This window comes from Microcaecilia unicolor, chromosome 2 (genome assembly GCF_901765095.1).
Source record: "Microcaecilia unicolor chromosome 2, aMicUni1.1, whole genome shotgun sequence".
In the NCBI taxonomy this organism is placed as follows: Eukaryota; Metazoa; Chordata; class Amphibia; order Gymnophiona; family Siphonopidae; genus Microcaecilia; species Microcaecilia unicolor.
In genome coordinates, this window is record NC_044032.1 from 281402703 (window position 1) to 281417873 (window position 15171).

Below are 15171 nucleotides of genomic sequence, written 5' to 3' on the forward strand. Positions count from 1 at the left end.
AATTTGAAGGCTGAATGTGGCTTACATTGCTGTAATATTTTCGGTAGATCTTTAAGATCATTGTATATAGTGCTAGACACACATATATACTGTTAGAAAGAACAAAATTGTAGAATAATTCATACAAATGTTTTCATTTTGTTTGTTTTGGGCTAGATCAATAAGATCTATACAAAAATGTTATTTTGGTTTCTAGCCTTTTTATAGGTATCTCATCTGAAAATTTGGTTGCTTTATAGTTGAGTGGTTCAGGATATAATGGATTAATCCTGTAAGGAGAGTACTAGCACTTACGCATCAGCACATGTAAATGACCAGAATACTGTCATATACACACGTATGAGTGGATATACACACATAAAAGCCAATATTCCAGCTATGGCTATTCTATGACGTGGTGCCTAAATGCAATGGCATGTATTTTGAAGGTAGGCAGGGTGGAGCATGACCAGTTTCATGGTTATATATGTAAAATTATAGAATACAGTAGCTTACATATGTTTAGGTGTGTGTGGTATTTTTTTTTTTTTTTTTAGCAATCTAGTTGTGAGCATTTACACCAGATGTATGGCTGATGTAAACGATGATGCCTAAACTATTTGGTTTGCTATAATACAAAGGAAATAGGCACTATATAGGCACCCCTTCATAGAATTACCCTTAGTGTATGTACTACATAGGCAAATACATAGTTAATATTTTAAAGAAAAAATAGCTGAAAAATTGCTTTCAAAGTCTTCATAAGTTTTTTTTCAGATAATAAATTAAAATACTGAATAGTATACTGTGCACAGGAACATATAAATTGTTTTGTCCTCTCTATTTGTTAAAAAGGAATACTGAAGTCTTTATGTAGCATTGTTTCTTTTCAGGACTTTCCAACTGACCAGGTTTTAATTGGAGTAGGCGTACTTTTGCTGCAGACGCCAGCAAGTCAGCAGAAGCCAATCCTGGCCCTAGGTAAGAGGGTGCTAGCTAAAGAAGTCTTGAAGTCTGATTTTGTAAAACGTTCATGATCCAGTAGAGCTGCTTTATTCTGTACAATACCACCTTATTAGTGTGCCTAGAGAACATTTACTTTTCCAAAATGGAACATTGATGTGTTTATTAGCTACAGTTAAACAGAGTGAAAAGTTGATCCTTGCCACTAACAGATCTAGATGCCATATTGTCACTTACAAGCACAATGCTTATGAAACTATACAGAGCCCAGTCATGCTGGTAGAACTAGCTGCTAGCCAGTATGTAAAGTCATTAGAACCTTATGAAAGTGTGAAAAACTCCAGGTCTTGTAACCTAGGATTACTTAATTGTACTTTCAAATTACTAATACTAGTTAATAATCATTGTTGGAGAGTTAGTAGTAGTAGAGTGGTAATCAAGAGCAGGACTTATGCTGTGTGTCTAAAACAGATTTCTTTCGGTGAGCAGAAGATGAGCATTTGTACACGTTTTGGTTGGATGACTATGGATGCAGGAAGTCTGGAGAAAGTTCTCGTCTTTCGTCACTGTCCCAAAGTTGAGACAGACCTTGCTCTCTTGTATATAGCAGCAGCTTTTTCCACTTCTTACTACGCTGTAAAATGAGATGCTGATGATAACTGTTAGTCTTTTGCAAACCCTTTTTACTATTACCTGTAGCATATCAGTTATATTATTATTATGATTTGTATGATGCATGCTAGCTGTACGCAGACGTGTGAGTTAATTTTTATAACAGGATACCTATATAAAATTTCCAAAAAATATACCTATTTCATAAGTACAACATGGACACCTATGTGTCTTTGAAATATTCTCTTATAATGCCCTGGTAGTGCACAGATGCTCTCACAGAAATTTACCCCTGCTCTGAAGAAGGTGTAAATTTGTGTATTTGTAGAGTCACTAATTTTACTTATTTTAACGTATATATAATGTATTTGTACAGATTTCTAAAAGCCGTATTTTTGTGTGTAAAGCAAACTTTACATGTGGAATGCTTTATAAATTTACTCCTAGTTTATAGATGTAATACATGTGCCTATGTACCTTTATAAAATAGCCTGTGTGAAAGTTCCTTTATAGGGGTATACCCAGTGGTGTGCTGGAGCCGGCTTGCATTGGATTGCAAGAGCCAGCTGTAAATTGTTCGTGAATTTTGCAAGGTGGTTGTTGAGCCCTCCAGACAGCCCCTGCACGCAGACAACTCTAGGCAGTGTCCCACGCTATGTCAGAGTTTTTCCAGGTGCCAGTGTCTTTCCTGTTCTTGTCTGGCCCAGCAGAGGAGCAGGTCTCACTCCCCAGGGCCAGCAAACCACTCTTCCCCCCCCCCCCCCCCCGCACTTTCAGGTACCAGGATCTCTTCTCCTCCCATCAGTTCTTCTCCGTCCTTGATCGCCTGCTCGTAGCTGCACTGCAGCGAGTAAAGCCATAGCTTTCTCTGGGGCATGTCCCACCCTCATGGAAACAGGAAGATACATCTCATTTCAAGTCGTTGGTGAGGCCCCACCTGGAGTATTGTGTTCAGTTTTGGAGGCCGTACCTTGCGAAGGAGGTTAAAAAAAATGGAAGCGGTGCAAAGAAAAGCTACGAGAATGGTATGGGATTTGCGTTCTAAGACGTATGAGCAGAGACTTGCTGACCTGAACATGTATACCCTGGAGGAAAGGAGGAACAGGGGTGATATGATACAGACGTTCAAATACTTGAAAGGTATTAATCCACAAAAAAATCTTTTCCGGAGACAGGAAGGCGGTAGAACGAGAGGACATGAAATGAGATTGAAGGGGGGCAGACTCAAAAAAGATGTCAGGAAGTATTTTTTTCACGGAGAGGGTGGTGGATGCTTGGAATGCCCTCCCGCGGGAGATGGTGGAGATGAAAACGATAACGGAATTCAAACATGCGTGGGATGTGCATAAAGGAATCCTGTGCAGTAGGAATGGATCCTCAGAAGCTTAGCCAAAATTGGGTGGCGGAGCAGGTGGGGGAAGAGAGGTTGGTGGTTGGGAGGCGAGGATAGTGGAGGGCAGACTTATACGGTCCGTGTCAGAGCCGGTGATGGGAGGCGGGACTGGTGGTTGGGATGCGGGAAATACTGCTGGGCAGACTTGTACGGTCTGTGCCCTGAAAAAGGCAAGTACAAATCAAGGTAAGGTATACACGAGTTTATCTTGTTAGGCAGACTGGATGGACCATGCAGGTCTTTTTCTGCCGTCATCTACTATGTTACTATGTTACTATGGTTGTTGTTAAGATATTCTTCTGCTTACTGTTCCTTGGATAATTGTCCTACTTATCTGCTTAAATCTCTAACTGTCTTTCTAGGATGGCTAATGTCTTGGATAAATTTGTGCTTGGAACAAGGGGATTACCCTGATTGCCTGGGTCATATTATCTTACACCAATATTAAATAATGCATCGGGACCCAAATCTTTGGTTAGTAATTACAGGCCAGTGGCGTCTATTCCCTTGTTCGCAAATGCCCTGATGATCAGAAGCAAATGTGGGCAGCAGAGGTTATTAGCACCGTACTAGTGCCTGCGTTTGCTCCTGCCCCAAGATCAGAGCTCAGATCAATCACAAAGTCCCTCAGTAGTTCTGTTCCAGGCTTCAGGCCTATGGCAGACTAGCATTGGATGTCTTCCTTCTCCTTTGGGGAACAGGCCTGCTGTATGTGTATCCTCCCATAACTTTTGTGGGGAAGACTTTGCTGAAACTCAAGCAATACCTTGGAATCATGATTCTTATTGCGCCGTATTGACCTCGGCAGATCTGATCCCCTCTATTTCTGGAGTTATCCTCCGGAGAATCGTGAAGATTGGAGTGTTTTCTGACCCTCAGAATAAGGGCCTCTTCTGCATCCCATCCGTCAATCTCTGGTTCTCACAACTTAGATGTTGAGAACGTAGAATTTGCTTCCTTGGGTCTTTCGGAGGATGTCTTTCGGGTCTTGTTGGCTTCCAGGAAAGATACCATTAACAGGTGTTATTCTTTCAAATGGAGGAGGTTTGCCGTCTGGTATGAGAGATGAGAGCAAGACCCTAGATCCCCTTGCTTGCCCTATACAGACCCTGCTTGAATACCTTCTACACTTATCTAAGTCTGGTCATAAGACCAACTCCATAAGGGTTCACATTAGTGCAATTAGTGCTTATCATTGTGTAGAAGGTAAGCCCATCTCTGGACAGCCTCTAGTTCAATTCATGAGATGTTTGCTTTTGTCAAAGCCCTTGTCAAACCTCCACCAGTGTCTTGGGACATCAACTTCATTCTCACCTAGCTAATGAAAGCTCCTTTTGAGCCACTGGATTCCTGCCATCTGAAGTACTTGACCTTGGAAGATCATTTTCTTGGTGGCTGTTACTTCAACTTGTAGAGTCAGTGAGTTTCAGGCTTTAGTAGTGGATACACTTTATATTAAGTTCCATCATAACAGAGTAGTCCTCTGCACACACCCTAAGTTCCTGCCATAGGTGGTGTCGGAGTTCCTTCTCAACCATTCGATTATCTTGCCAACAGTCTTTTCCCGACCTCATGCCCATCCTGGCAAGAACACCTTGCACACCTTGGATTGCAAGAGAACATTGGTCTATTACATGGAGCAGACCAAGCCCCACAGACTGTATGCCCAACCTTTTATTTTTTGATCCCAACATCATGGGAGTTGTCATCAGTAAACACCCCATCTCTAATTGGCTGGCAATTTGCATTTCCTTCACTTATGCCCAGGCTGGGCTGACCCTGTAGGGTCATGTCACAGCTCACAATGTCAGAGTCATGGCTGCGCCCATTTGCGTTCAGCCTCCGTTGAAGAAATTTACAAGGCTGTGACGTGGTCTTTAGTCTACACATTCACATCTCATTAGTGCCTGGAGCAGGATACCTGACACAAGAGTTGGTTTGGGCAGACAGTGTTGCAGAATCTGTTTGGGGTCTAGAATCCAAATCCCCCCCACCCCAGGGCTCATTTTATTCTGCTCCAGGCTGCACTCTCGGTTTGTATATCGTTTCAGGTTGATCTGAGTTATGTCCTCACCAATGTGAGGTTCAGTTGAACCATGTTTGTTGTTTTGGGTGAGCCTGGATGCTAGGGATTCCCCACGTGAGAATAAATAGGCCTGCTTGTCCTCGGAGAAAGGGAAGATACTTACCTGTAGCAGGTATTTCTCAGAGGACAGCAGGGCCTTATGTTCTCACAAACCTTCCCACCTCCCCTTGGAGTTGTCTCTTATTTTATATTTTTTTGCTGTAGTATATAACTGAGCTCACTGCGTTTTCGCGGTGGGCGGGCAGGCACTCGTGCATGTGCGATGGAGTGTGTCTCGCGCTCCACAAAACTCTACTTATGCTTGTCATAAGTCCCAGACTGGACGACGCAGTTGGCATCACCCACTTTTGAGAATATAAAGCCTACTTTCCTTGGAGAATACCTGCTACAGGTAAGTATCTTCGCTTTAACATCTATTGTATAGTAATTGCATTTCCTTTACACTATGAAGAGTCAGGGAATACTGCGTAACCCAAGTTTTTAATTTTCCTTTTCTATATAATTATGAAGCTATATGATTTTGATAGTTTGCATTTAGTTAAAGGTGCTTTTTCTTTTGAATATTTATTATAGAAGCATACAAAATTTACTACTATTATTTATATTTATTTTTTGAGTAGCCCAGAAAATCCTCTTGAGTTCCGAATCCTGTGAGATGCCTGCCCTGTCTCCTATCCTGGTGATGCCACTCTTGCAGATATTGTCTTCCACAGCATCATGTGACTCCCAAGAGGATGCCACCTCCAGGCATCAGTTGGCTATAACTCTTTTGGAAATGGTACAAAATGAATGTAATTTGGGAAAACGAGAACAGGTACATTTTTGTTGCTTCACTGTCCACCACCCCCTTTTTCCATTTTTCATTGGTTTTGGTTACATTTATAGTGAGATTCCAGTGCCAGCTCAAGAAAGATTATTATTTTAATAAAAGAAATGAAGTTCTGTTTGAGCAACATTTATTTTAATACGAGAGGGTCACTTTTAAGAACATTATTACTTTTATTGCAACATAGTTAACAAAAACTAGGCTGAAGTGAATTGCCATTCCTCTTCATCCCTCTAGACCAGCATAGATGTATGGATTTATGCTTTCTTACCAGTAGATAGAGAATGAGAGCCACTGGTTTGATGACCTCATTCTATATAGTGACCTGTGTAGTCAAGAGCCAGCCAGTGCTTCTCAGTCTCCAGGAGATGGTAGGCTATTCTGTCACTACAGATTCTGTTCATTGCATTGTTTTGTATTTGTGGTTCCAGCATGTAAACTACTTCCAGTTCTGAATTTTGCAGGTCATCTTTTTGCATGTGAGCTTTTCCTTCCTTTCTGGAAGAGTCCTGCCGTGTCTGCATCAGTCTTTTGTCACATACCCTTTCTTCATTAGACTTGGCATCTGCCCCGTTGCTTTCTGGGTATGTCTGCTCCCCTGTCCTTTCGTTTGTCTCGGTCCTGCTAGCAAGTTTTGCTGCTTGTTCCTCCTACTCCTGCAGTTGCATTTTCTTTTCACTGCTTATTTGACATTTACTGATGTGCAGTAGCTAACTCAACATCCCTTTTCGTCTGAGGTTGTTGAACATCTTTCCTGGGCAGAACTCTTCTGGTTCAACTACACCTTTATGCAGTAAGCACCTTTTTATTTTGCTTGCACAATATTTGGAAACTAACAGTTTGAGTCTTCTGGTGAATGCCGAAGCATCTAACTTACTGTTGAGTGTTGTATTGGAGGAAAATGTGAGAGTAGTTGCAGTAGGTTTTTGCCCATGATGAACTGGATGGAACTCAACCTTTCAAAATTAAAAAAAAAAAAATCTTAGGTTGGAAAGCAAAAAGGGAGCAGAAATTGGCTGAGGCCTGTCAGCGTAGGGTGAAAAACTTTGCTACCCTCCCCTAGACCGCGCTTTGCGCAAGTATTTTCTCTGTAGGGCTACTGAAGATACAGGATTTTGTGTCTTTCTCTGCAATATTTGGGAGGAAAGAAGAGAAATAAGATTGCATCAGTGTGCCAGAAGTCCCAAATTGGAAGTGTCAGTCTGGGAGAGACTGTGTGGCGGTGAGTGAACTGGAACAGATCCTTTTGAGCATGGGGGGTGGGGAGTGGGGGTTGTGAGAGTAGCATGAGGCATGGCAGCACAGGCTGAGTACAGGAGATACTACATGGCCTGCAGAAGTTTCTGTTTCAACATTGGATCGTCTTGTCATTTGCTGGTTGTGTGAGGAAGAGCTGCATTTTGAGCAGTTCCCAGCTTTCAGTGATATTTTGAATGTCAGTAACAACGTCAGGGTCTGCTTGAGCTGCAGCTGAGCTGACGGATTGGGACTGGAGAGAAATGCACCAGGGACAGGAGGAGGAATAGATTTGGTGGGAACTGTCTGCGTTTTGAGCACGTCAGGCTCTGGGGCCCTGATGTTCAAAGGGTAAATGCGGGTGCTAGAGGCCACTAGTGCCGGACTAGCATTCGCATTAACTAATGCAGGATGATGGGAGGGGTCTGGCGCGAGCATGCCAGGGAATATTGCCGAGCTCATTTAAATTATATTTAAATTATATTTAAATGAGCTTGGTGGTATTCTGTCCGTATGATCAGAGCACTGTGCTTTGATTGTATGGGTGGAATAGCACCATAGTCCTAAGCCAGCTTAGAGCTGGCATTAGGGTTAAGGCTCTCTTCCTCCCTCCCCCCTGTCCATGCCAGGCATCCCGAGCTGTCACTGTCAGTCTTGGGGGTTCATTGGACGCCAGACCCCTCACCCCTTGCATGTAACTCCTCCCTTGCCTATTCTGAAGTATGTGGGGCGAGGGTTGGTTTTGGGAAGGGAGGGAGACCTCACCGCTAGCGAGGGGGCTGTTGAGGGTCCCACTGGACCACCAGGGTATTTTCATTTTTTTTCAGGAGGGGGTACATGTTGGGGCTCTATTGGCCCTCCAGCCCCCCCGTGTATGGGGGCTTGAGATTTGGCAGGTCTGGGCTGGTTTATTTTATTTTTTATTTTTTTTGACAGCCTGGACCTGTCAAACAAGTGTGGGAGATTGTGCCTGAGCACATGCCCACACATAGTCCATCCTGCGCTTTCCCCTGAACAACACTAATGTGCCTAAATTTGCATGTTATTAGCGTTGATCATTGGGATGTTAATTCCCTGTACTGTTCCAGAACAGTGCAGGGAGTTGATCACTGGTCCTGTGTGCAGTCATGTGGGTGAGCCACTGTTCCCTAGACAGAGAACTTGACCTGATGGCAAACATAGGGTTTCCTCATAGTTTGTTTTGTTGATGCAATAGGCCTTTCTCAATTTGGGGCTGGGGCCCAGTCCCTTTGTACTGAGGCCTCCTTTAGAACAGCTTGGAGAGGGATAATCAGCCTTCAAAAGACCCAGGAAAGAGCTGGTGGAGAAGGGGAAGGTAATGGGCTCCCAAGTATTGGCAGATTCTAGTTCTTCTGGCGGGAGCCCCAGGGGCCTTGGCAGAACTAATGAAGGACGCTTTGGAGAATGGAGAGGTTCTGCCTGGGGAAAACTCATTCATGGTCTGGATTTTTTAGAGAGATTTGTTGGTGTTCCTAATCATGCAGCTTCCATCTGACACTGAGGCTATTGAAGATCCCTTGCTGCAAGGGATTTGTAAACCCACATCATGGCCTTCCCAATCCATAGGACAATCAAGGGACATGATAATAGAGGAATGTGATACACTGAATGCCGGGGCTCGTGGTGGTTAGATCCATGGCCAGATTGTACCCAGTGGCTATGGAAGAAGAGAAGTTGTACTTTCCTAGAGTATAATAGATACTTGGTGTCAGCTGTGATCAAGAGGATGGTTGAAGGTGGGTGTTGCTGAAGTATCTGCAGTACTATTGGATGGAGGCACTGTTGAAAGTCTTTTGAAGTTTCTTGGTTAACATTGCAGATGATTGAGTATCTGTGGAGGCTGTATGGCAAAGGACTATCTGTGCTGGACACAGCAATTTGCTGGAGTGTTGTTTTGGTGGATCTATGGAAGGTGTTTTAGAGGCAGTGGATTTGAAAGTGAGTTTGTCTTTCTAGCCAGCACCTCATATAACTTGATAGGGCGTCGATAAAAAACATGGCCACAATGGTGATAGTGTGATACTTACTGTGGCTCAGAAATTGTTCAGTTGATTAAAGGTTAATTTCTGTTTTGAGAGAACTTAGTCTTCAAGGTTTCCAGGCTCCTAGAAAATAAGCCAAGAAGGCCAAGTCATTTCTCTTTGAGGGGACATTTTACAGAATCATCCAGGGAAGTTGAGGCCTTCCCAGTGGAGTAGGCTTCTATCTGGAGGACTGTTATTTGGTTGTGGTTGGCAAGGAGATCGAGAAGATAGGACAAGAGCCACAGAAGATGGAGAAGGTAGCCCAAGAGCCACAGGATGTGGCCAAAGTTCCCAGTGAGGTTTTGGGGGCTTATGCTCTGATGCCACAGCTCCTTATGACATCATCAGAAATGTGTGGCTTCTCTTCCTGTTTTCTGGCTTCACACTCTGTAAGGAAGCCATCTTTGAGCTGAGACCATGCTTCTCTGCAAGGGAACCCTCCAGTGCAGCTGATATTCCTTCATGTACTCCTCATCCGAGTTAAGAAGCGCGTGGCTTCTCTTCCTGTTTGTGATTTGAACCCATGCTTCTATTTATGAATTTTTTATTTGGGACACCGCTTTTGCAGGAAGGGAACAACTTTTTGATTTGAGACCATGCTTTTATGCATTACTTTTTTTTTTTTTTCCAGACCATGGTTCTAATCAAGGGAATCATAATTTTTGAACCTGGGACCCATACTTTGTACGTAAGGGAACCATTGAAAAACATTTAAGCTGAGACCTTGCTTTTATAACAGCATAGCATGACTAATTTTTGGACCTGGGTCTCTGAATATGCGGCGAGGGAACTGTTGAAAAACCTTTAAGCTGAGACCTTCCTTTTACAGTATGGCAGCAATTTTTGTACCTTGAATTGAAAATTACTTGAGTATGCCAGATCTGCTTGCTAATACTACTTTTTTCATAGAGTTCCATAAGATGGAAACACAGAAAAATGACTTTGTCATATTTAGAACCAGTTTGCAGAGTAGTATGGCAGCATATTTAGATTTATAGTTTAGCTTTAACAAAAGAGAACACAAACTATCATGACAGCAGCATACGTGTAGATACAATCCACATACTCCTCCCAAAAGTTGAAACTTACACAATAAGAACTAAGAACCACAGAACATGAACACAATAACTAATAACAGAAATTATGAGCCTTCTGGTGGTCCAGAGTACTACAGACATCTCATATCTTGCTGATCATTTTCTTTTTTTATATTCCACCCCTCCCTCCACCCCCCCCCCCCCCCCCCCATAATGCATTCAACTAACACACTACCCTCACGTTCACTCCCCTTCCCCCCATGCACCCCAGAAACTGTGACTGGGCTACTGGAAAACAGACTTCTGAAAAATGTGTGAAACCTCTGCCTATGCCTCCCCCTCATCCGGAACATGGAGATGCTCCTGCAGAAACTTCTTCCAGAAAGCAACATAGGTTCAAGCCCATAATTTAGAGTGTGGTTTATATCCCCACATTTCAAAAGACTCCCAACTTACATATCCATTGGATCCACATGCTAGAATCAGGGCCACAGTGGAGATCTATTCCTTCAGAATTGATTTGTTCGCTATCAGAAGGGCATACAATATAAGTTTCTTTTGGGCTATGGACACTCTTTTACCAGACTTCCCACCCTCCTCAGATTCCCAATCCCCCAGCATCAGGAGAGTATATGTGAACTGAATAGGCCTGCCCAGTGCCTCTCTCAGGGCCATGTGCACTGCTTCCCAAAGGGGATCCAGCAAATCACACTCCAGGAAAGAGTGGAGAAAAATGGCTGGATGCCACTTACATTTCGAACACTCATCAGCATCCCGCATGGTAAAAGCAGTGGCAGGCACTAAAATATAATCCAAGTGGGCATAAGTTTTGTGTACATTTGAAAAATAAAGTGTATTCCGCTTCTACTGGGTGTAGAGTTGGCCACGTATCTACCAAGTCTAAAAATTAACCCCTTTATCCTCATGCCTTAATATGGATTGCCTAGCAGGATTACAATTTGAGTAAGGGATTTTCTGTGATGTTACAGTCACCCCCAATAATCTGTTGATAATCCACATACTGAAAAAACACCAACACCACCACCTGAGAAAAGAATTCATGGTCATATACATTGGGGGCATACAGGGTACAAAAAAGTTATTTAGTCCCGACCAATTCACCCAGGAACCACCACGATCCTCTCCTGTGGATCCTTCACATCTTTATGGGTTTTCCACTCTAGCTCTTTCCTAAACAAAACAGCAGCTCCCTGCTGTTAGCCATCAAAAGCTGAGGCTGCCTTCTCCTTTATCCAGAATTTCCTAAATTTTAAATGATCTGACAGGTGTGTCTTTTGCAGAAGAACCATATTGACATTCTGCTTCTTCAAATAAGTCAGGATTTTGGTATGCTTGGCTGGGGAATGTATATCATTCTCATTTGAGGACAGAATCTTTAGATCAATCACAGTTCAGCACCCATATGCACACTCTCTGCCAAGCTATACATGACAGCTGAGGGGGATGGGCCCCAGCCAAACCCACCCCCAGCTCTCCCACCCTTGAAAAGCACCAGACATTCCACTTCACAGCCGAAACCACTAGCCCTCCTGCCAAAAGTCCCCCTCCCCTTCCCCACACCCCGTACCATACATAAGTACATAAGTAATGCCACATTGGGAAAGACCAAGGGTCCATCGAGCCCAGCATTCTGTCCACGACAGCGGCCAATCAAGGGCACCTGGCAAGCTTCCCAAACGTACAAACATTCTATACATGTTATTCCTGGAATTGTGGATTTTTCCCATCCATTTAGTAGCAGTTTATGGACTTGGCCTTTAGGAAACCGTCTAACCCCTTTTTAAACTCTGCCAAGCTAACCGCCTTCACCACGTTCTCCGGCAACGAATTCCAGAGTTTAATTACACGTTGGGTGAAGAAAAAGTTTCTCCGATTTGTTTTAAATTTACTACACTGTAGTTTCATCACATGCCCCCTAGTCCTAGTATTTTTGGAAAGCGTGAACAGACGCTTCACATCCACCTGTTCCACTCCACTCATTATTTTATATACCTCTATCATGTCTCCCCTCAGCTGTCTCTTCTCCAAGCTGAAAAGCCCTAGCCTCCTTAGTCTTTCTTCATAGGGAAGTCGTCCCATCCCCGTTATCATTTTAGTCGCCCTTCGCTGCACCTTTTCCAATTCTACTATATCTTTCTTGAGATGCGGCGACCAGAATGGAACACAATACTCAAGGTGCGGTCGCACCATGGAGCGATATAACGGCATTATAACATCCTCACACCTTTTTCCATACCTTTCCTAATAATACCCAACATTCTATTCGCTTTCCAAGCTGCAGCAGCACACTGAGCAGAAGGTTTCAGTGTATTATCGACGACGATACCCAGATCCCTGTCTTGGTCCGTAACTCCTAACGTGGAACTTTGCATGATGTAGCTATAATTCGGGTTCTTTTTTCCCGAATGCATACACCACCCACACATACATGTACCACATGCACCCTCCACAAGATTCAGCCTCCACAGCAACTGCCCCAAAGTTGCACTCCCTTCAAAAAACGATATATCACATAAGTTAGTCCAGGTATGGTCCACCACCTGGATGTCTCTTCCCACAGAGTCCCCAAAGCTCCAGCTAACCAACAGTTTTAGAAACCTCACAATACCAAACCCAGACCAGTCCAAATGGGGGAGTCAGTTTTGAGACCAAATTGCCAACACAGCATAGCATCAAATAAAGTAGCAACATGGCTGCAAACCAAAAACTGGGACAGTTGGGTTCCATCACACAGCCTGCATATAATCTGTTCAATATCACCCCCTTAAAGGGAGGTGGGGGGAGATCTGATGAAGCCAAACTGTTTCTTGAGATATAAAACTAACACTCCCCATCTACCAGAGGGGCCAGGCAGCCTCAAAGCTCAGTCTCCTGGAGCTCGCTCCTCATGACAGTCTAGCATCATGGAAACAAAGTTCTTTAAAGCTCACACAGTTGTACACTGATAAAGTATAGAAATTTTCACTTTTTTTGGGAATTAGACCATAAAACGGATTCCCTGATTGAGCAACGGTGTGCAATAAAGCTCAACTTCTCGTCGACACGTGGCCACCTGTGTAGAGAAATTTTCAAAAAGCAGCACCTTGTGCTCTTTAACAGTCGCTTGCCTTTGTGCCTGAACGGCCTGCAGAACAGCTATTTTGTCCATATAATTCAAATAGTGGGCAGTCGCCACCCTGGACCTACCACATTCCACTCTCTTAGGCCAGTGTGCTTGCTCCAGAAGTGTGCTCTGCTGTCCTCAAGACCTAGGCTACAGGGAAGTTCCTGCTCACACATTTCTATAAGATCTTTATGTGGAACCACTTCTGGAAAGCCTACCAGCCAAATATTAATTTTCCATCTGCTATTCTCAAAGTCCTCCAAGCTCTCCTCCAATTTATCATTGTGTGCACAAATAATCCATCTGATCCTGCAGGCTTCCCGTGGTCATGTTTTGTGCTGTAACCCTATGTTCCACGCTCCACCGACAACATTTCCTTCATCTTATGCAAAGTAGATTGAAGTTGGGACATTTAATCCTCCAAAATGACCTTTGAACACTGCGTGAGATGCCATGCTACCTTCTCTGACATAATGAGTACCAGCTGGTCTTTCTCCAATGCCATCTTGGAATTCGAGCCATGCGCTTTAGCCACCAGACTTTTCCTGGATTTGCAAGACATGCCAAACTCTGCCCCTCTGAATATCGGGGTCCCCGAATAGTGCTGGGCATCCGCCACCCAATGGGATCCTTTGATCCAGGCGGTAAGCGATCAAACCTCCATTAAAGGCAGGAATTTTGGGGAGAAAGTTGGGAGCTCCCGCAGGGCCAGTCATGTTCACATGGCAGCTATCACGCGACTCCCTTGCTATAGATGTCTGCTCATGCTATCCACACCTTCTGAGTTGTCTACCCTATTGCAAAGTTTGGTATCCTCTGCCTTACCAGACAGCCCTTCCACAATATCACTCACAAAGATGTTAAAAGAGCCGGCCTAAGGACCGATCCCTGTAGCACACCACTGATTACATCCTTTTCCTCGGTGTGCATTCCATTTACAACTACCCTCTGTCTTCTTCCTCTTAACCAGTTTGTAACCCACTCAGTCACTTTAGGCCCCATACCAAAGTCCCTGATTTTATTTATCAGTCACTTATGCAGAACTGTATCAAAGACTGCTAAAATCTAAGTACATCACATCTAGCGCTCTCCCTAAATCCAACTGTTTGGTCACCCAGTTAAAGAAATTAATCAGTTTTGCCTAACAGGACCTAAAACCATGCTGACTCGGTCCTGCAATCCATTCAGTTCTAGAAACCCCACAATCTTCTGCTTTAGAAGTGTTTCCATTAGTTTACTCACCACAGAGGTTAGACTAACAGGCCTGTAATTCCCAACCTCATCTTTTCTTCTGTTTTTGTGGAAATGGAACCACATCCACCCTTCTCTAGTCCTCTGGGATCACGCCATACTCTAAAGAAGCATTGAAAAGGTCAGACAGCAGAGCCACCAGAACTTCTCTTAGTTTGAGTACCCTCAGATGTATCCCATCAAGCCCCCTTGGTTTGTCTACTTATAGTTTAGCTAACTCCTCGTAACAGTGTTCTGAGAATTGGTCCAAGTCTACCACACATTGATCTCCATTAGCATTTGTTTTCAGTGGTCCTATTTCCAGCCCTTCATCTGTGTACAGAAATATTTGTTAAGCAGTTTGGTTTTATACGTATCAGCTTCTAAATGTTCCCCCTTCTTCACCCTTGACCCTCACAATGCCATTTTGGCACCTCCTCCTTTCATTTGCGTATCTAAAAAATGTTTTGTTCCCCAATTTTACTGTATTGGCTGTTTTTTCTTCCATTTGCATCTTTGCATTCCTAGCTACTTTTCCAGGTATTGTTGCCAGTCTTCCTTTTCCCGTGATGTCTATGAAGGCTAACCTCTTTTCCCTTACTTTTTCAGCAACTGCTTTAGAGAGCCAAAGCAGCCTTCT

At 43.6% G+C, this 15171-nt stretch overlaps 1 protein-coding gene across 1 annotated transcript in view; it reads left to right on the forward strand.

The window, feature by feature from the left end:
- FOCAD (focadhesin) overlaps positions 1–15171 on the forward strand; it is a 438419-nt gene that overhangs the window by 58826 nt on the left and 364422 nt on the right. Inside the window, 2 exon segments of the mRNA XM_030194211.1 lie at positions 873–960; positions 5654–5847. Coding sequence (XP_030050071.1) covers positions 873–960; positions 5654–5847 — 282 coding nt within the window.